General features: G+C 44.8%; 1 protein-coding gene and 2 gene segments (V, D, J or C); 2 read left to right on the plus strand and 1 right to left on the minus strand.

Annotated features, from left to right (window-relative positions):
• The window catches only part of LOC309544176 (uncharacterized protein), a 36,783-nt gene extending 24,834 nt beyond the window's left edge, over positions 1–11,949 (minus strand). The window contains exon 1 of the mRNA XM_082243035.1: positions 11,855–11,949. Within this exon, the coding sequence (XP_082099161.1) occupies positions 11,855–11,872 (18 nt within the window). The 5' untranslated portion in view covers positions 11,873–11,949. The remainder of the gene's footprint in view (positions 1–11,854) is intronic.
• Positions 1–22,082, plus strand: part of LOC309544177 (immunoglobulin mu heavy chain-like) — a 652,707-nt gene that overhangs the window by 203,010 nt on the left and 427,615 nt on the right.
• Positions 1–22,082, plus strand: part of LOC309544178 (immunoglobulin gamma-1 heavy chain-like) — a 764,436-nt gene that overhangs the window by 78,090 nt on the left and 664,264 nt on the right.

A 22,082-nucleotide genomic window follows, 5' to 3' on the forward strand; every position in this document is an offset into this window, starting at 1 on the left:
TTTCTTTCGGGTTTTCATGCATGTGGAAGGTGTGTGGCCTGTAAAACTTCTAAGTTTAATACTAAGAAGAAAAAGGAATTTGTAGCCCACACCACAGGTGAATCCTATAAAATCAAGGACCTGATCACATGTGCGTCCACAGGGGTGGTCTACATGCTGGAGTGCAAGTGTGGGCTCCAGTATGTGGGCAGAACCACTAGGGCGCTACAAGTCCGTGTTGGAGAACATATGAGTAGTATAAGAAAGGGCAAGAAAGCCCATCATGTTGTCCAACACTTCAAACAATTTCACAACAAAGATCCCAAGGACTTGAAATTTTGGGGGATCGAAAAGGTCAAGAAACATTGGAGGGGGGGTAATTTTATTAGACAAATAAGTAAGCGTGAATCTTACTGGATCTTTGAGACAAAAGTCGGGGTCCCCAGAGGTCTAAATGTGGACTTCGACCTCAACTGTTTTATCTCAGATCGGTAGTTTTACTTCGTTTTTACCCTCGTTTTTTATCAATACTTTTTATCAACATATGAATTTTAGGTCCCTTACACATATGGGCTTTTATGATATGGACTCTATTATATACCCATTTTATGTATGTTTTTTGACCTTTGAACACTATTGTATTTATGGATTTACATTTGATGTTTTTATTATATGTTTTTGATTATATATTGTTTTTTTTTTTTTTTTTTTTTTTTTTTTTTTTGTACTGCGTTTTTTTTTTTTTTTTTTTTACTGCTTTCTTTTGTATACAGGGGCTGCGAGTGACTTATCATGATCCCCTCATGTATTCATACATTTAGGGGCATTAGTTCCCAAATATATGTTTTTTCTGTAATTTTTATTAATATATGTTTTGCCATATTTATGTCAGTTCTGATATTCTATATCCCCCCGCTCTTGAACAGTAATGGGCGTTACTAGCCCTTTAGCCCTTGTTGCTGTCTCAGTGTTTATGGAGGACTCTGTTTATGTTCCTGGGTCAATGTACTGCTTCCTGTGTGGGGCGGGCCCTGGGGCACTTCCTGGTTTTCCTCCGACGTTGCTATGCCAGCAGCGACGCTGAATTGAGCGGAGTGATGCATATAAAAAGAGTGACGTCCGCCCCTCCGCTGAGGAAGTCCCGCCCACGGACGATACGCGTGCGCAAGGGAGAGGAGATCGTGACGTCACTCGTAGCCCCTGTCAGCAGAGCGTTCCGCTCTGTCTGGAGACCAGCTGGATTGCTGTACTGCTCGTTTTTGCATTACCTTGAAGTAAGAGGCTGTCCATTTGTTTTATTAATAAATTGTGGTGTTTGAAACATATTGCACTATGGTCTGCCCCCTTTCTATTACATGGGGATCGTTGTGAACACCTTTACAAAAAGGAGAGATGCCCTCTGTGATTGCTGTCCTGGTCAGGATTTTCACATTGCTGGGAGTGTATTTTTAAGGCTGTCTTTTCACAGCCTACAGGTGAGAGGCTAGCACCTCTGGTGAAGGATTGCACTGAACAAGCACTTGTGTCCTGTTTACTGATCAGCACTGAGCACTTTCATTGGGATTTCTTATTGGACTGTTTTCTCCTCTTTTTTACAAGACTACTGCGTGCCATTCATAGACTTTTCATTTATCCATTGATGTTTTATTGTCTTATTGTTTTAGCGCTGCACTTTTCACTATCAGTTTTACATTGGGTTTTACATATTTTTTACCTTGGTGTCAGCTGCTTTTATTTATTTCCATCCATTTATTTATTCATGCTTGCGCCGATATTCCTGTTTTTTCAACCCCTTTTTAGGGCCATCCGTGATCACAAAAAGTGAATCCGTCTTACAAAACGAGTCCGTAGTATTCAAGTATACCCTGATTGCCCGAACCACATCCAAGGAATGCAACGCAAACTCTCGAGGATGAGTGGGCTTAGGACACAGGGAAGGCAATACAATGTCCTCATTCAAATGAAACTCTGAAACCATCTTAGGAAGGAAGGATGGATTCGGACGAAGAACCACCTTGTCCCTATGAACCACCAGATATGGGGAACGACAGGACAATGCGGCCAGTTCTGACACCCTGCATGCAGAAGTGATAGCCACCAAGAAGGCCACCTTCTGGGATAAAGTAAGCAACGGAATCTCCCTGATATTTTCAAAGGGATGTTTCTGAAGAACCGACAGCACCAAATTAAGATCCCAGGGCGGAAAGGGTGCGCGCACCGGCAGAGCCAGGTGCCGCACCCCCTGGATGAAACTCCGCACCAAGGAATGAGCAGCCAGAGGCCTCTGAAAGAAGATTGCTAACGCCGAAACCTGACCCTTGATAGTGCTCAAGGACAGTTTCTGCTCAACCCCCTTTTGCAGAAAAGCCAATATTCGGGCCACCGAGTAAGAACGTGGAGGAACCCCAAGGGATTCACACCATGCAATATAAGACTTCCATGTGTGATGATAGACTTTTCTGGAAGTCGCTTTCCTTGCTTTAATTAGAGTAGGAATAACTGAAGCTGACAAACCCTTGTCCTTCAGCACCTGGGTCTCAACAGCCAGGCCGTTAAAGCCAGCGATCGTAAAGCAGGATGGAAGATCGGTCCCTGAGACAGCAGATCCTCCCTGAGAGGAAGTCTCCAAGGAGCGTCCGCGACCAGCCTGACCAAGTCGGCGTACCAGGCTCGACGAGGCCAGTCCGGAGCTACCAGGATAACTGGAATCCCCTCCACCTCTATCCTGCGAAGAAGTTTCGGCAGCAACTTGAGCGGAGGGAAGGCATACAGTAGCTGATACTGCCCCCACGGGGCGACCAGCGCGTCTGCGGTGTCTGCTAGAGGATCGCGGGAGCGAGCTACAAACCTCCGCACCTTCCTGTTGAGCCGAGATGCCAACAGATCCACATCCGGGGTGCCCCAACGAAGGCACAGTTGGTGGAATACCTCTGGATGAAGAGACCATTCCCCTTGATGCAGAATCTGACGGCTGAGATAATCTGCCTGCCAATTCTCCACCCCCGGAATGAATACCGCAGAGAGAGCTGGAACAAAACGTTCCGCCCAACGAAGAATGCTGGCCACTTCTATGGCTGCCAGAACACTCTTGGTGCCCCCTTGGTGATTGACGTAAGCCACAGCCGTGGCATTGTCCGACTGGATCCGAACCGGGTTGCCTTGGAGCTGCTCGGTCCAATGAATCAAGCAAAGTCTGATCGCTCTCAGTTCCAATACATTTATCGGTAACCTGGATTCTTCCAGGGACCAAAGCCCCTGAGCAGATAATCTGCCGAGAATTCCTCCCCATTCGGATAGACTGGCATCCGTGGTGACAATCGTCCAGTATATCGGAAAAGAAATGACTTCCCCTGGCTGAGCATCGGAGACCGAAGCCACCAGACCAGAGACTCCCTGGTCCGCTCGCTCACCAGGATCCGATTGTCCAGGGAATCGGGATTCCGGTTCCATTTGAGAAGAATCTCCTTTTGAAGGATTCGGGTATGGGACTGGGCAAACGGTACTGCCTCGAAGGAAGCTACCATCAGTCCCAGGACCCTCATGCAAGTCCGAAGGGAAGGCCAGTTGACGGACAGTAACAACTGAATCGTTGACTGAATCTTCTGGAGTTTCTCCGCAGGGAGAAACACTTTTGCCAGGGATGTGTCTAAAATTAGGCCCAGATATTCCAGCCTCCTGGTGGGAACCAGAGATGACTTCTGCAGGTTCACCAGCCAACCGAACTCTTGCAAAGAGATCATAGTGATCTCCAAGTTTAGCAACAGAGCCTGCGGAGACTCTGCACGGAGAAGAAGATCGTCTAGGTAACCTAGAATCGATATGCCCTGCTGTCGCAACAGCGCCAAAACTGGGGCCAACACCTTTGTGAAGACCCGGGGAGCAGAGGCGAGACCAAAGGGTAACGCCGCAAACTGATAATGGTTCTCTCCTACGGAAAAACGAAGGAAACGCTGATGTCCTGCGTAAATGAAAATGTGAAGATAGGCATCTTTGATGTCTACGGACGCCAGAAAATCCCCCTGATGCAGGGAGGCCACTACTGTGCGAATGGACTCCATCTTGAATTTTTCCAGGTCCAGAATTGGACGCACCTTGCCTCTTTTCTGGGTAGTGAATAGGTTTGAATAGAACCCCTGAAAACGTTGTGTCCAAGGAACGTGGACCACCACTCCTTGTTGCATCAAATCCGTTACTGCCCCCCGCAAAGCTTTTAAGCGATCTGGGGATAGTCGAATAGTGGAAGGGAAGAATCGCACCGGTGGAAGTGATTGAAACTCGATCTTGTATCCCGACCGTATGACTTTGCGAACCCATTTGTCCGGGATTCTGGAAAGCCATGGATCCGGAAACTGGTGAAGACGTCCCCCCACCCCAGATATGGGTGGGGGCGCACCTTCAGGCTTTAGTGGTCTTATCTTCAGCTCTGGAAGAGCCGGACTTTTGTTTACCCGACCAGAGCCCCTTGAAACCCCCTGGAGGGGCTTTGGAGGGCTTTGCCTTATCGCCCGCCCCAGCGGGGTGAAAAAACTTTTTGAGCGGAAAAGGAAGGCCCCGTCTATGACGAGGTCCTTTACCCTTAGTATTCTGTGGCAAAAAAGTGCTCTTGCCCCCAGTGAGATCCTTGATAATCTCATCCAAGGTGGCCCCAAACAGGCGATTCCCTTGAAAGGGGAGATTAGCCAAAGTTTTTTGGAACCTTGATCTGCCGACCAGCACTTTAACCACAACACACGCTTGAGGACCACTGCTGAAATCGATACACGCCCCAACAATGGAGTGGCGTCCAGAGCGGCGTCACAGACAAACTGTAGCCCTTGCATCATCTGCTCCAGCAAGTCCGATACTGCCGGGGGGATACTTCTCCCCTCTAGGTCACGGCGTAACAACTTGGTCCATTCTGTCAATGTTTGTGAAACCAGACCAATGGCAACGACTGGCCTAAAGGCTGACCCTATCAGGGAAAAAATGGAGCGGGATAGCGCTTCCACTTTACGATCCACCGGATCCCTAAAGGACGGAGCGTCCTCCAACGGGATAACAGTAGCCTTATTTAGTCTGGAAATCGGTGAATCCACCAATGGTGGTACCGTCCATTTTTTAAGGAGGGATTCCTCAAACGGACAGCGCTTAGCAATCCGTTTGGAAATACCAGGGGTTCGTTTTGGACGACCCCATTCCTCTTTAATTATATTACCAAAACATTTGGGCAAGGGAAACACCTTCGCCATCTTGGTAGGTTTGAGAGTACCAAAAGGAATTTCAGTATCAGCTACCTCTGCCGGTGTAACCTCAAGTCTTAAGGTTTCCCGGACAGACACAATGCGGCGCCATCTCCATCCCTGACAAACCTCAAAGGATGGTGTTTCGTGCGCCCTGACAAACCTTAGCCGATTTACTAGTAATGCGGCACCATACTCCATCCTTTACCAACCCTAGTCATGGATCCTTTGTCGTGACTTTACAGGATAGTAAGTCTCTAACCAAGCCTCTTGGACAGGACAGGTCTTACTAACCAACCCTTAATAGGTGGGGAAGATAGGAGGAGTATGTTACCGGATAGAGGGGACCCCGGGATTATGAGGGTTTGATTTATCCCACGGAGGGGGCCCGCGTCCACCCGATAGAGGGAGAGGGGGAATATTCTACTCACCATACCGGAACAGGCGGGCACCAACTCCTGACAGAACCCCTCTCCACCGTGGTGGGGGGGGGGGGGGATGCTGTCGGCCAACACAGACGCTGCGACTCCAATTCAGATTGGTCGTAGGCGTCCTGGCGAGACGTTTAACTCGCAGGGCCAGTCCCCGACCAGTGGGACTATGTCGCGGCCGACCCAGCGCGGAGCTAGGGCCTGCACGCGTTCGCAAGCCGGCTGGGGTGACCACTGGATCTCAACATCCAGCCCGTCGCCCAGCTCCAGCATAATTGCTTGAATGTGTCGCGTGACCAAAAGATCCCAGCAAGGAACTTAGGTCCTTACTCCTGACTAGACAGAAAAAAAACTAACATCCTGTAGCAGGGAGAGAGAAGATGTACCCCCTGGGACTGCCCCCAGGGTGTGGCCAGAACGTTTTTTTCTGCCTAGTGTCCTACTCCTGTAGAGGGCAGTATAACCCAATTGATATTAATCAAGAGGACTGCGTCTGTCAATGAGCGACAAAGAAAAGAAAAATTCCCTCCTCTCCATCAGTCTCGTCTTCTTTTTTTTTTTTTGGTATCAAACAGGTTTTGATCCCCCAAGCTTGTTACTCACCTAGGCAAATGATGTGCACTGTGCTCCCTGTGCCTCCTGGGATATGTCACATATCTCATGATGCATAGTCTTTTATTTACAAAAGGAGAAGACGGTGTGCCTAGCAGTGCGTCATCGAGAGACAGGCCAGCTAAGCCTGAAAAATACGGAAACCCCCCAATGACAACACAAAAGAACATGGCAGTGTGGGACCCAAGCGATGGCAATAAAGAAGAGGATCTCAGCAGGACAATGTTGGATCCACTAGGTGGGTATCTGAATTGTCCACCATAGAGGCTTTAAAAATGTATAGAATTTGGACTGCAGATAACACTGGGGTACCTTGTTGTGGCCTCTGCAGCTTACGCATGTATTTGAAAACACGTGCAAACTAAACCCCTGGATTTAACATGAACTGTTAGACAGGGCAAGTGGGTTTGTTGTAAGCTGGCAAGTTGAGCTGGGAATTTTTCTTTGTTGTTGTTGGACAAGAGTCGCCCTTCCATATGCTCCTTGCTGTTAAGCCCAGTTATAGGTTGGGGCAATTGTCTTTATGAATCTAAACTGTCCAACCCCCGTAAGCACAAAAAAAAAAAAAAAAAATTACCATACAACTGGGGGAAAAAAAAAACGAAAGTACTGCAGCACATGCTGGTGCCTTTGAGCTTTGTGAAACTCACTGTGTGCTGCGAAATCAGAGTAAAGAGTAAGAAATTAGTAGTACAGGATAGGATTCTGTTGAACTAGGCAAAAATGTAGCAAGTTCAACTCTAAATTCTTTCCCACATGCTTGTAATTGCAAAAACAGGGTTCATTAATGTAGAAGTAAGGCCAAAGCCCTTTTGGCACTAGTTCTGTGGGTCACAGGATTGCACTTTGTTCTGCACTAATTTGACCCGTATTCTGCCCACAGCGGGCTAAGGTTCGCTTTCAGCTGGTATCACTGAGCCAGTCCAGGCTCTGGCGAGATCCTGACTTTAACGTTAGGTTTTACCCAGATGCCTGACTGGCACCTATCTCAGCAAGCCACTGATATCGTAAGCCATCTGCCTACTTCCCCTTCAAAGCCCAGTGCTTCAGTGGGTGTTAAAAGAGCAGAGCAGAGAGCTGTTGACTGACAGTCATCAGCTCTCTGCAGACTGAATACCAAGAACAGAGCGATCAGTGGTTTTTGATCGCTCGGTTCTTGGTGTTGGAGGCGGCAAAGGACAGATGCTGCATCCACCAACAGGCTCCAACCAACTTGTTATATATCAGGTAAAGTATTATTTTAACAAGGGATGCTTACATTCCTTGTAATAGGAATAAAAGTGATAAAAAAAGTAAGAGGAAATGTAAAAAAATTAAATAAAGCACCCCCAGTCCCCTCGTGCTCACACGCAGAAGCGAATGCATATGTAGGTTGCGTCCGCATATGTAGACAACGTTCAAACCACACGTGAGGTATCGCTGCAAACATTAGAGCGAGAGCAATAGTTCTAGTGTAACTCTAAACTGGTAACCTGTAAAAATATTTAAAGCGTAGCCTACAGAGATTTTTTTAAGTACCAAAGTTTGCTGCCATTTTAAAGCATGACATGTTGGATATTTACTCAGCGTAACATCATCTTTCACATTATACAATAAAACTGGGCTAACTTTACGGTTTAATTTCCTTCAATTCATGAAAGTGTTTTCTTTCCCAAAAAAACATGTTTGAAAAATTGCTGTGCAAATACCGTGTGACATAAAATATTGTAATGACCGCCAATTTATTCCCTAGGGTCTCTGCTAAAAAAAAAAAACATATATGTTTGGGGGTTCCGAGTAATTTTCTAGCAAAAAAATAAAATGATGATTTTTACATGTAGGAGAGGAATGCCAGAATTGGCCCGGTATGGAAGCTGTTAAACCTTCCTTTCCTTTACAGCCAAGGACGCTGCTTCTGTTTAAACTGCAACTGCCACAGTGCTGCACATGTGATCAGTTATGATACTAGCCATTTGATAGTTTGACAGTTTGGGTAAGGACACAAGCAAAGGTGACAGATAGCAAGCCCAGCTTTCCATAAATGTAACTGTTTTGCAAATGTTAAATCGATGGGTTTAGTTTTGCTTTATGATTTATTGCTGGGACTCTGGGCTTCAGAAAAATGGCAGCCTCCAGCAAGAAAAACAGGAGCCATGCTGAAGGCAATTTACAGCACACACTTCTTTTGGTAGCATATATATTAACCACTTGATCTCCAGAAGGTTTTACCCCCTTCCTGACCAGGCCACTTTTTCTTTTTGCCACAGCACCTTCTGTTTACAAAAAGGGCCGTGATGATCTCTTCCTGAAATTTTAGAAAGGATCCACTTCTTCCTGAGGCTTTGTATAGGACAAAAGCATTGAACAGAGCCAATTGAAATAAATATACAGACCCTTTTTGTACTAGCATTTGGCTTTACGTGAAAATAATACGGCTTCATCACCTGATCGTTGAAGTTCACCCCTACCATGTTAAGGTTGTAGTTGTGGACATCAGTCCCTGTTATATCTCTGCTGGGATGTAAAAGACCAGGATGTACTAGGCCACTGGTAATCGTCAGTTCAGCAAAAGGTAGTGTGACAGCATGCGATTGTAGCACCTCAGCAACCTGGGCATGGGGTTCGGTATGCCTGACCTTAGCAGAGATCTCTTCTCTATCGTCTGAGCCATCTGTCAGGCTGCTGCTGCTCTTTAAGCCTCGTACACACGCACCGATTGTTGGCCGACCGATCGGCCGTCTTTTGTCCAGTGCTGTTGTGTTGGTTGAAATGTGCTCTAGACTGCACACAAATTTTGTCGGCCAACAACAACCAACTGCAGAAGTGATGTCATGTTCTGGTTTACTATTCATGTGTTTTTTCTTCTCTGAGCATGCCCAGTCTTGCTCATCACATTTTTGTCTGCCGAAATCTGTACTGACTGAAGAACAATCGGCCGTTCTGGTGACGGCCAACAAAAATTTTATAGCATGCACACCAGATTTTGTTCGGCCGAAAAGTCGCAAGTCGGTTGTCGGAAGCATCATACTAACAAGACGACAATCGGCCGATCGGACGTTGGCCAAAAATTCACGGCCAACAATCGGTGCATGTGTACGAGGTATTACAGGTTCGCATTCTTTACCTGATTCTGTCAGTGAGGACTCCCCTTAGCTCTCAACTGACATACCCAGAATCCTGTAGGCCTTTTCACTAGTGTACCTTTCTTTGGACATTTTGGCTAGTAAATTTACAGGTTATCTAGTGCAACTCATGAGAAAAGGAGCACCTGGCTGTCAGGAACTGCTTGTAAAGCTGCAAAAGAAAAAAAAAAATACCTGCTAGTGTTAGCAGAGATCAGGCCTGATCTTGCCGACGCTGCAGTTTTGTATGTATCAGAAGCGACAGTGATCTACTGACACTGCACTTGTTGGAGGCAGAGGGGCTAAACGCAGGTGATGGCAGGTATCAGGGCTGATGCTGCTAACTCTGCGTTTTCGGGGACGCTATACTATTGGGGACGCTAGTATAGCTTGGATCTGTTTAAAGATATTGATCTGTTCAGACACTATACTAGTAATGGAGGTTTATAATGGCAATCAAATGGTTAGAATTTATTGGTGAACATGTGGCTGGCAAACTGACGCTATCTAGGATTGACGTTGATGCTAACGCTATCTGGCGGCAGCCGTGACACTAACACAGTGATCAGAAAAAAAAAAAATATGTACACTGTACTAATAATACTGTGACAGGGCAGTGAAAGGGTTAACTGGAGGGCAATCAGGGGGTTCAAATCTATTAGTAAATATGTGGTGGGTAAACTGACGCTATCCAGGATGGACGCTAAGGTTACCTGGTGTCACCGTGACACAAACAGCGATCAGTAAAAAAAAAAAAAAAAAAAACCCTGTAAACTGTACCAATGAAACTGTTGGGACAGTGAAAGGGTTAACTGGGGGGCAATCTGGGGGTTAAATGTGCCTATGTGATCAGTGTAGTGTTTGCAACTCACAGTATAATGCTCTTGCTTCTCATGAAAAGGGCTCCATGGGAGAAGACGACATCATTTACTCTGCCTGTGTTTTGTAAACACAGGCACATGCTTTTCCGATTCCCCAGAACCGATCAGTAGGTCCAGGCCAAAAATCATTGCGTCCGACAGGCGTGCGCTTCTGGCTCAGGAACGCAGAAGGAGCGAGGATCACGTATGTGTGTGTATATATATATACACACACACACACACACATATACATACACACACTAGGGTTGCCACCTCATCCCTTTAAACCCAAACACATGAATTACACAGGTTCTGAGGCTAATTTAATGCACATAAGGCACCAAGTGAATTTAATCACTGCCATAATCAGCTACAGAACCTGTGTAATTAATATACATTTGGTTTTAAAGGGATGAGATGGCAACCCTAATATATACTTGTGATCTGGCGCACAGCTGCCACCCTGTAGCAGTAAACGTGCTATAGGGTGGTCAGCAACTGAATAATGTGCAATGTATGTTCCTTGCTAAATATGTTTTATCAAGTTGTTATGGGTAAAGTTGCACTTCAAATGGATTAGGTTATGTGGGCTGTACACCCTGCCAAACTCAATGGAGGGGATCATTTTTGTCACAAAGCATTGTGTTGATGGTAATAAAAATGGGGCTCAAACACCTGTTTTTACCACGCCCCAATCTTTGCAAGTGTAAACTATGCCCTAGAAAGCTTAAAGTGGAGTTCCACCCTATTTTTATACTTACCTCCATCTTCTCGCTCCGGGTCACCTGAAAAAGAAATGGATAATCGCATATTTTTTTTTTTTTTTACTTACCTCGTAGCGAAGAAAAAATACTTACCTTACTTCCTTCTTCCTCCTTCCTCGGCCGCGGCCCGTCGTCACTTCCTGGCTCTGCAATGATTCCTGGGAGCTGAACGTCATAGCTCCCAGGAATCATTGCGCCTGCACCGGCCCCGTCGTCAGTTCCGGGTCGCGCGCGTCATCCCCTTCTAAACAGCTTCTGGGCATGTCCAGAAGCTGTAGAGGGATGACGCGCGCGACCCGGAAGTGACGTCGGGGCCGGCGCAGAGCATCGTGGGACCAAAGAAGGCGGAAGAAGACGCCGAAGGGGATCTCGCTGGCTTCAAGCTGCCCACATCTGAGATGGCAGCGCTGGACAAGACGTTTGCAAGGTAAGTATTTGTCCTAACAGGTAAGGGCAACACGGGACAGATTAGAGGCTAGCCATTGTGGAATGTACTAGCCCTGACTGTCCCGGGGGTATTAAAAAAAAAATATATATATATCCAGGGTGGAACTCCGCTTTAAAGGAACGTGTGTGACCTATACCCAACAACATAATGAGAACACATACATGACTTCGTTTCTGGAAATTCCCAGCCACAATACATTGGTACTGGAAATACAAAGCCTTCCTCTGCACTAGTTCCACATGATACTTCCATAAGCATTGAGTACACAGAGAGAGCAGCCTGAGGAGCCCTCTCCCTCTGCTGTAAGGGAGACAGCAGCGCACGAGTCCATGTAAACACAACTCAACAGGACCGTATAAATAGATGAGCAGGCACAACATGAGCCCTGTGTATCTGTGAAGCGCTTTCCCGGCCACACAATCATTAATAATGTGACTTACCGAGGTACCAGCCTCCATGTCTTCTCCCACTGCAAAACACAACCATCAGGTTATCCTAGAGCGCCAGCACTCAGCGCTTCACAGGAAGCGGAAATCGCCTGCAGAGGTACTTCCGGTGTTACCAGGCGCATGTTGCCGTGGTGACGGAGACAGGGGCGTTCTGCTGTACAGTATGTGGATTGGTACATGGGGCGTGTTAGAGGAGGCATGTTGTGTCCTTGACGGGTTCTTCTCTGTTCTCAGTCAGCTCAGCTTCACCAGCCCGCTTTTGTAGTGTGATCATCATAAAAAAAGACATTTGTTGATGACAAAAAAGGAATGTTTAGTTTGTTAGTTATTATTTACCACATGACCCCAGGGATAAGGCCAACTTAGGCTCGGCAGATAACAGCAACAATAATTAACAGGATCCAGTATTAAAACAGAAGGGGGGGCTGTTATAATCTGCATGTATGCACAGCACATGCGCACATGCAAGATTAATGGGGTACACCTACCTCCTTCTATGATGTCCTACAGCATTGATGTGCCCCAGGTACCTATAATTGCTGTGTCCCCCATGTTTGCCAATTCCTCCCCCACTAAGCAGCGGAGATGCCAATCCACAGGGTCGGCGGCCGCGATTGCTCCCCGCTGAGAGAAAATGACGGTCTGCTGTTGGTAACACAGCAGACTGTTGTTCTCTCTGAAATGATCACAGAGCGCCTGTATTACTCCTATTTAGGATCACAGGTCTCTGTGTTGATTTCACAAGTCTCTCCCACATACAGTTAGAAAAAACTCCCTTAGGCTCACACTTAACCCTTTGATCGCCACTGGGTAACCCCTTTACCTGCCATTGTCATTATTACAGTAATTGCATATTTTTAGCACTGATTACTGTAGTAATGTCACTGATCCCCCCAAAAGTGTCAAAAATTTCAGTTAGGGGTCCGATCTGTCCACCGAAATAACGCAAGTCCCGCTAAAATTTGCAGATCGCCGCCATTACTAGTAAAAATAAATAAATACAAATGACGTAAATCTTTCCTCTAGTTTGTAGACGCGATAACGTTTGCGCAAACCAATCAAAATATGCTTATTGGGTTTTTTTTTACCAAAAATATGCAGCAGAATATTGGCCTTAAAGGATAAAAAAATGTGATTTTTTTTAATTTTTTGGGGGGAATGTTATGTAGCAGAAAGTGAAAAATATTGTTTTTTGTTTTTATTTTTTAGGATTGTCGCTTTTTTTTGTTTATAGCACAATAAATAAAAATCGCACAGGTAATCAAATATCACCAAAAGAAAGCTCTATTTGTGGGAAAAAAGGACATACATTTTATTTAGGTACAGCGTCGCATGGCTGCGCAATTGTCAGATAAAGTAACGAAGTGTCGAATCGCAACAAATAGCCTGGTCATTAAGGGAGCAAATCCTTCCAGTCCAGAAGTGGTTAACGGACAATTGCACGGTCGCGCGATGCTGTACCCAAATAAAATTGATGTCCTTTTTTTTCCACAAATAGAGCTTTCTTTAGGTAGTATTTGATCACCTCTGTGGTTTTTATTTTTTGCACTTTAAACAAAAAAAGACCGACAATTTTGAAAAAAATATATATATATATATATATATATATATATATATATTTTTTTTTGTTTTGTTTTTACTTTCTGCTATAAAATATCCAATAAAAAAATGTAAAAAAAAATCAAATTTTTTCATCAATTTAAGTCAATATGTATTCTGCTACATGTTTTTGGTAAAAAAAAAAAAAAATCCCAACAGTTATAGCGTCTATAAACTAAGGGAAATTTTTTTTTTTTTTTTACTAGTAATGGCGGCAATCCCCGACTTATAATGGGACTGCAACATTGCGGCGGACAGATCAGACACCTAACTGACACTTTTGACATGTTTTTGGGGATCAGTGACAGTATGACAGTGATCAGTGGTAAAAAATATGCACTGTCACTGTGCTAATGATACTGGCAGAGAAGGGGTTAACATCAGGGGTGATCAAAGGGTTAAGTGTGTTCCCTGGGAGTGTAGAAACACAGGATCCCCATCTTCCCCTCTCACAGAACGACGATCTGCCTTGTTTACACGCCTCTGCCTCTCTCTGTGAACATCGGCTCCACCAGACCCACTGATTGGCTCACGCTGTGTCCGATCATAGCGGAATTGGGTCGCCGGCGCCGTGCATGCATGTCCCAGACCCAGAAATGTAAATGACATACAGGTATGTGACTTCTCGCTGAAGAGCCACCCTGTGGCAGTACATGTACGTGGGGCGGTCCGGAGGCTGTTAAAGCAGAGCTATAGGCAAAACTTTTTTTTTCATTTTGAATGGAGCAAGAGAGGGTTATAACCCCTGTTGGTTCATTTTTTGCCATCTCTGCCCCATAGTGGAGATTTCCCTTCACTTCCTGTCCCAGAGCCAAACAGGAAGTAAGAGGAAATCCCTGGAAATTAAGAGAATTCCTTTGGTACCCCAAGGTCACCAGAACTAGTGTCCCTATTGGAATACTTCCCCTCTAATAGTTTTCTAGTGTTAACCCACAATTTGGGATTTTTTTTTTTTTACTTTCACTTTTAGTGATGATGATACACAGGACAAATAGAGAGGATGAATCTCCCTAACAGAGGCACAGACAGCAATAAAAACTGACAGGTGTTCTAATCATTCTCCACTCTATCTAAAGCTAGAAAAAAAAGTCTTGCCGTTAGTTATACTTTAACCACTTTACCACCGGAGCATTTTGCTGTCTTACGTCTGGGCCACTTTTTGCGATTCGGCGCTGTGTGACTTTAACTGACAATTGCGCGGTCGTGCGACGCCGCACCCAAACAAAATTTACGTCCTTTTTTTCCCACAAACAGAGCTTTCTTTTGGTGGTATTTGATCACCTGTGCGATTTTTACTTTTTGCGCTATAAACAAAAAAAGAGCGTAAATTTTGAAGAAACAACAATATTTTTCACATTTTTTTATATGAAATTCCCCCCAAAAAAATGTAAAAATCTAAATTTTTTTAAATATTTGGCCAATTTGTTTTCTGCTACCTGTGTTTGGTAAAAAAATTCACAATAAGCGTATTTTGATTGGTTTGCGCAAAAGTTATTGCGTTTACTAACAAAGGGAAAGATTTCTGTCATTTTTGGTGTTTTTTTTTTTTAACGCGTAATGGCGGCGATCTGCGATTTTTTTTGCGGGACTGCGACATTGCGGCGGACAGATCGGACCCTTGACTGACATTTTTGACACTTTTGAGGGTACCAGTAACATTACTGCAGTAATCAGTGTTATACATATGCACTGTTACTGTAAAAATGACACTGGCAGGGAAGGGGTTAATTTTCTTGGAGAGGGAGGGGTTAATGTATGCCTGGTGCTTACTAACGTGTGGGGGGGGAGGTGACTGTGTGAGCCAGGGACAGATCGCATATGTTCAGCTATGCTGAACACTCCGATCTGTCACTCCCTGTCACTTGGGAGATCCGCCCGCTTGTGTTTACACAGGCAGGCGGATCTCCACACTAGATCCCCGACGATCGCCGCTGCTCCTCCCCTGGCCCGACTCCCGCTGTGAATGAATACAGCGGGAGCGAGCCTCCGGCGGCGCGCAGCGCCGCCCACAAGGGGGAGTGTCTAACGACGTAGGTCTACGTCGTCAGACGATAACGAGCCACTTTGCCGCAGTAGTACTACGGTACTCAGTGGCAAAGTGGTTAAAGAGGAGCTCTAATATACTTTAACATGGTGATTATTACTGTTTCCTCATGTTTATCATACTGATGAGCTCTACTATAAGCGTTGACTGCTTGGTTGATTGTATCTCTGTGCTCTGTGTCCCTCACTGTACATATAACATGTATAACAGTATAATTAAAAAAAATAAAATAAAATAATGTATTGTTAAAAGAGGAGCTCCAAAGGAAACATCTAAAACACATCTCTTCTTATGAACTATCATGGTCGGGAAGAATAGCAGCTATGGAGATGATGCTACTACCTAAGCTCATATATTACTTCAGAACAAATCCCATTTGTTTACCAGAGTCCTTTTTAACTCTGTCAAACAAATTACGGAAATCTCATACTCAGTGACTATTAAGCATAGATATATGGGCATGATGAGTTTCCCTGTTGTGCAAAACTATCACTATGTAGACATTTTGGATCAATTGAAGGCCTGGTTTGACCCCAACACGGACAAGCTATGGGTACACATATGGCGCTTTTCCACTGCATAGAACCAAACGGTTTGGCTCGCTTTTGCGCTTTTCTACTGCATGGTACCGCATGGTACGGTGTTGGAACGGTTCGGTGCGGTACGGTGGCGCTTTTCCACTACATGGAACCAAACGGTACAGCTCGCTTAAACAGTACCACCTCAATTGTGGTTCCAAGAGGGCCGTACCGGTACCATATCCCACAATCCTTTGCATGCAGCCTTGACTGTTTTTCACTCTTAGCCACTGATTGGTCAGAGAATCGTTGTTATCACACCCACTTTACTTTAGTGGAAAAGCAAACCGTACCAAACCATACCGAACCGTTCCAACACCGTACCATGCAGTGGAAAACCAAACAGAGCCAAGCAGGGCCGAGTGGAGCCGAGCCGGTACTTGCAGTGGAAAAGTGCCAATAGAAAAAGCAATTCTAGAACACAGGGACCTTTCATCACTCTTATTAGCTAAACTCACACAGGCTCCACTAACATATCCAGAGTTTCTTTCTATAGAAGCCACACTTAAGGCCTGGGATAAACTACACACTATCACTTCAACCGAGTCTAGGGAAAGATGTGAGGATTTTCCCATCCAAAATCTTGAATGTTTCATCCCCAACCTGAGGGTACTCCCGTGGTTACAGTGTACCCTATTGACATATAAAGACCTACTATCCAAATATACTGACCCCTTACCTTACTCCCAGATTCAAGTGCAACATTTTCACACAAACCACCCTAATATCCACTATATGCTTCATCAAGTGTCATGGCAATATCTACAACATTTTATTTACAAACCCAAAGGTCTCTCATGGTTTTACTCCACTCTCCAACATGAAGGGATCTTTTCCAAGTCCTCTAATATGATCAACTGGGAAAGAGGTCTGGGGTCTGGGAGGTCTGGCATGATAACACATATAATGATAGCTGTGCTAACTGCAAAATTACTTGTTTGATTCACTATCCTCTCGTATCGATGACTGTTTTGTAAAATGACATACCCACATAACTGACACGCATGAATAAACTGATGGAAACAGATGTTGGTTTTCCCATCAGTTTAAGGCACATATGGTGTGAATGAGCCCTCGCTGTTGTCTCCATTATGTGTATGGGATCCTATTAAAATAAAAGTGGCATTTTCTGACATGCTGTCTCTATTTCAAATAAACACATCAACCCTCATTTGCATACATTGAAATATGTAAAATTCTCTTTTACAAAAAAGCTTGGTAATCCATTCAGATCACAATTATGTATGATAGTGTTACATCTCGCCTGGTATAAAAAAAAAAAAAAAATGACATTATCAATTTTATTGTTTCTACTGCACTGCGTCTTCATGTGTAAAGGCCCGTACACACGTACCGATCGTCAGCGAACGATCGGCCGTCTTTTGTCCCTGGGCTGTCGGTGTCTGTTGAAAAGTGCAAAGACAGCACAAGAATTTTGTCCGCCGACTACAGCCGACTGCAGAAGTGATGTCATGTAATGGTTAACTTTCCCTGTGTTTTTTCTTTTCTGAGCATGCCCAGTCTTGCAAATCTGCAGTCTGTCGTCCGAATTCTGTACTGACTGGCAAACAATCGGCCGCTCTGGTGTCGGCATACAAAAATTTTAATGCTTGCAAGACAGACTCTTGTCGGCAGAATGTGCGCTGACGGCTGTCGGAGGCACCATACTAACAAGCGTACAATCGGCAGATCTGTCGTCCGCCGACGTTTGTATGCTGACGATCGGTACGTGTGTACGGGCCTTTAGTAATGATTTTACCTTGGGATCTTGCAATTCTTTTTGTGAGATGACATTATAATAAAACAATTCACTTTTGCTTCCTTCAGGTGTCAGGTCACAGGTGACTTTAACAGAATATGGCCCTGGTACAGTGAAACCTTCGGAGACCCTCCAGGTTTCTTGTAAGCTCTCCACTCCTCTAACTGGTTATGGGTGGAACTGGGTTCGTAAACCTCTCCATAGAGGTCTAGAATGGTTGGCACAGATAAAGTCTGGTGGGAGTACGTATTATTCTCAGACCTTGCGCAGTCGTCTTACAATAACACGAGATAACTCCAAAAATGAAATTTATCTCAGTGTCACTGATATGAAGTCAGAAGACTCTAGAATTTATTACTGTGCAAGAGGCACAGGGAAATAGAGAAGAGGCTATGCATTATGTCATATTGCCTTTCTCATGCCCATACAATACAAGGGTCTGTTGTAAACGAAAACTATACACTTGATAACAGAGGGCCACAGAAGCTAATAAAGTTGGCCTGTGTGAATTCCTTCTGTTTCCTTCTAATCTTTATAAAATATGCTTCAGGGATGGTCCCGCTCGCTGGCATGCAGATGACATCATCCAGGTTCGACTATCCACCAAGCCTTGCTGTCAAGCAAATACACCGAACCTACTTCCTGGTTCTAACCTTGCCGTTCAAGCCGGCCATGGCGAAAGGATTTCGGCTCCAGCAGGACGGATGTCCATGACCGGATGATGTACACTTCTCCACACTGGAACCTTGTTTTATGGGCATGCATATATGCTTACTAACGTGAGTGCATAATTTTATTCATTAAACCTGTTGCATAAAGTCTACACTAAAGGCCCGTACACACGTACCGATCATCGGCATACAAACGTCGGCGGACGAAAGATCTGCCGATTGTACGCGTGTTAGTATGGTGCCTCCGACAGCTGTCTGCGCACAATCCGCGGACAAAAGTCTTTCTTGCAAACATGAAAATTTTTGTATGCGGACACCAGAACGGACGATTGTTCGCCTGTCAGTACAGAATTCGGCCGACAGACCGCAGATTTGCAAGACTGGGCATGCTCAGAAAATTAAAAACACAGGGAAAGTTAACCATTACATGACATCACTTCTGCAGTCAGCTGAAGTCTGCAGACAAAATTCTTGTGCTGTCCTTGTGCTGTCTTTGCACTTTTCAACAGACACCGACATCCCGGCGAGAAAAGACGAACATTTGTATGCCGACGATCGGTACGTGTGTACGGGGCTTTAGAGGCGCCTCTGTCTGTCTTTGTATGAGTATTCTGACTGCCATAGGCATTCAGACATTCAGAGATGTTTGCCAAGATCACAAGAATTTTGCATTCTGGGCATATGTCCCTGAACACATACGACCTTAAATGCAAGTAGCACTCGATACAGCCACTGGCTACATATTTCAGCCTGGCAGCGAGCCAGTATGCTGTATCTGTGCCCCCCAGGCTCCCAAAAATGCCAGCATGCGATGCACACAGGTCTAAGTGCTAGTGTGCATGTGGCCATAGTCTCAAAAATATGATAAACAGCTTAGATTTACAAACAGTGAACTTTACAGGAGTATCTCCTTCTGTATACAACCACTGGTTGAGAACCTGTGAGACAGAGAAATTTCTTCAAGCTGCAGTGAAAAAGTACACTATATTACCAAAAGTATTTGGACGCCTGCCTTCACAAGCACATGCACTTTAATGGCATCCCAGTCTTAGTCCATAGGGTTCAATATTGAGTTGGCCCATCCTTTGCAGCTATAACAGCTTCAACTCTTCTGGGAAGGCTGTCCACAAGGTTTAGGAGTGTGTCTATGGGAATTTTTGACCAGTCTTCCAGAAGTGCATTTGTGAGGTCAGGCACTGATGTTGGATGAGAAGGCCTGGCTCCGCTTTAATTCATTCCAAAGCTGTTCTATCGGGATGAGGTCAGGACTCTGTTAAGGCCAGTAAAGTTCCTCCACCCCAAACGCACTCATCCATGTCTTTATGGACCTTGCTTTGTGCGCTGGTGCGCAGTTATGTTGGAACAAGAAGGGGCCAACCCTAAACTGTTCCCACAAAGTTGAGAGCATGAAAGTGTCCAAAATGTCTTAGTATGCTGACGCCTTAAGAGTTCCCTTCACTGAAACAAAGGGGTTAGGCCCAACCCCTGAAAATCACCTTTGGGATGAATTAGAGCGAAGACTGCATGCCAGGCCTTCTCCTCCACATCAGTGCCTTACCTCACAAATGCACTTCTGTGTAGGTCAGGCACTGATGTGGACGAGAAGGCCTGGATCACAGTCTCCGCTCAAATTCATTCCCAAAGTGTTCTATCGGGTTGAGGTCAGGACTTTGTGCAGGCCAGTCAAGTTCCTCCACTTCAAACTCGCTCATCCATGTCTTTATTGACCTTGCTTTGTGCACTGGTCCAAATCATTTGCTGGAAGGGGGGATTATGGTGTGGGGTTGTTTTTTAAGGGTTAGGGCTTGACCCCTTAGTTCCAGTGAAGGGAACTCTTAAGGCTTCAGCATGCTAAGCCATTTTGGACAATTTCATGCTCCCAACTTTGTGGGAACAGTTTGGGGATGGCTCCTACTTGTTCCAAGATGACTGCGCACAAATGTACAAAGCTAGGTCTATAAAGACATGGATTAGTGAGTTTGAAGTGGAGGAACTTGAGTGGCCTGCACAGAGTCCTGACCTCAACCCGGCAGAACACCTTTGGAATGAATTAGAGCGGAGACTGCAAGCCAGGCCTTCTCATCCTTTATCAGTGCCTGCCCTCACAAATGCGTTTCTGGAAGAATGGTCAGACATTCCCATAGATACACTCCTAAACTTTGTGGACAGCCTTCCCAGAAGATTTGAAGCTGTTATAGCTGCAGAGGGTGGGCCAACTCAATATTGAACCCTACTGACTAAGACTGGGATGCCATTAAAGTTCATGTGCATGTAAAGGCAGGCGTCCCAATACTTTTGGTATTATAGTGTATGTTACTGCAGATGAACAGAAATATCAGCATCTCTACGTTTCGTAGCACAAAAAATAATATGGTTGTCAATGTACATACTCTAAATATTACAGTAAAAGTAGTGGCAAATTCAAGGAGGGAAGTATCATTAGCAAATTTTGCATAAGTAACATAGGGAAGTTGTGCAAATGCCATGAAGTAAAGAAAGGAAATCTAGTAATAAACCATATCTACTACTACTAGCAAGGAACTGAAATGGGATCCTTTGTTTTTAATATGTGTTGTATAATGTGGGAACAAAGAGTACTACTATTCATTATCTGTTATTAATATTAATATTTCATATTAATCAATAGGACATATACAATTGCAGAACTATTTTGAGTTAAGAAAAATACCCATTTCTTACCACAATTAAAAAAATAAAAAAATACTACTCCCAAGCACAGCCTAAGCTTAGAGCCAGCAGTTTCTCTCTAAAAGAAACATTTTGGGTGTCTATCACATTATAGACTACTGAAAGTAATTTGTTTGCATTCAGACAGTGGTCTAGTGAACTTATATTGAGATAGGATTACTAGCAACATAGAACCCTTGTGTATCACTACTAAGGATAGAGCAGAAGCTGTATATAGAACGGGGGTCAGAAACCAGTAGATCGGGGCCAGGTGACTGGTAGATCGTGGTCTGGGCTTGCTGACCCACCATTCCAGAGCACCAGAGTGCAATGCAGAGGGATTACTTGTAAAGTTGGATCTGTAGTAGGGAGGAAGAGCTGCATAAGCTGATGCCTCCTCTGTAGTGCTGGCTCCTGTCCCATGCGGAGTGATAACAACTGCATTCCACTTCTTATCCTAGCTAGAGGTCTCCAAAAGAATAGAATAGAATAGATCCAAGAATAGATCCTCAGGTCAGTGTGAAGCAATGCACTGGCCATAATACTGTAGTATAGGGCTGCTTTCACACCAATGTGCTGCGGTTTACCCACACCACGGGTGCAGTTCAGTGTACCTGCAGCTTTCCTGCAAGTTTACTGCGCTTAGCCACAGACTTCTATTATACCCTGCAGGTTTGGTGCACTTTCTGAAAGCAGGAGTTTTGGTGCGCTTTCACCTACAGGATATAATAGAAGTCTATGGCAAATCACAGCTAACCCTGGAAAGTTGCAAGTGCAGGTGAACTGCAGCCTTAAAGGGGGCTCAGAACAGTAAGGGTTAATTTACATTTGCAGTTTGGGGGTTAGTAAAACCTCATAGTTAAGATGTGTTTACATCATC

The sequence above is a fragment of the Pelophylax lessonae genome (assembly GCF_965119305.1).
Source record: "Pelophylax lessonae genome assembly, chromosome: 1".
NCBI lineage: Eukaryota > Metazoa > Chordata > Amphibia > Anura > Ranidae > Pelophylax > Pelophylax lessonae.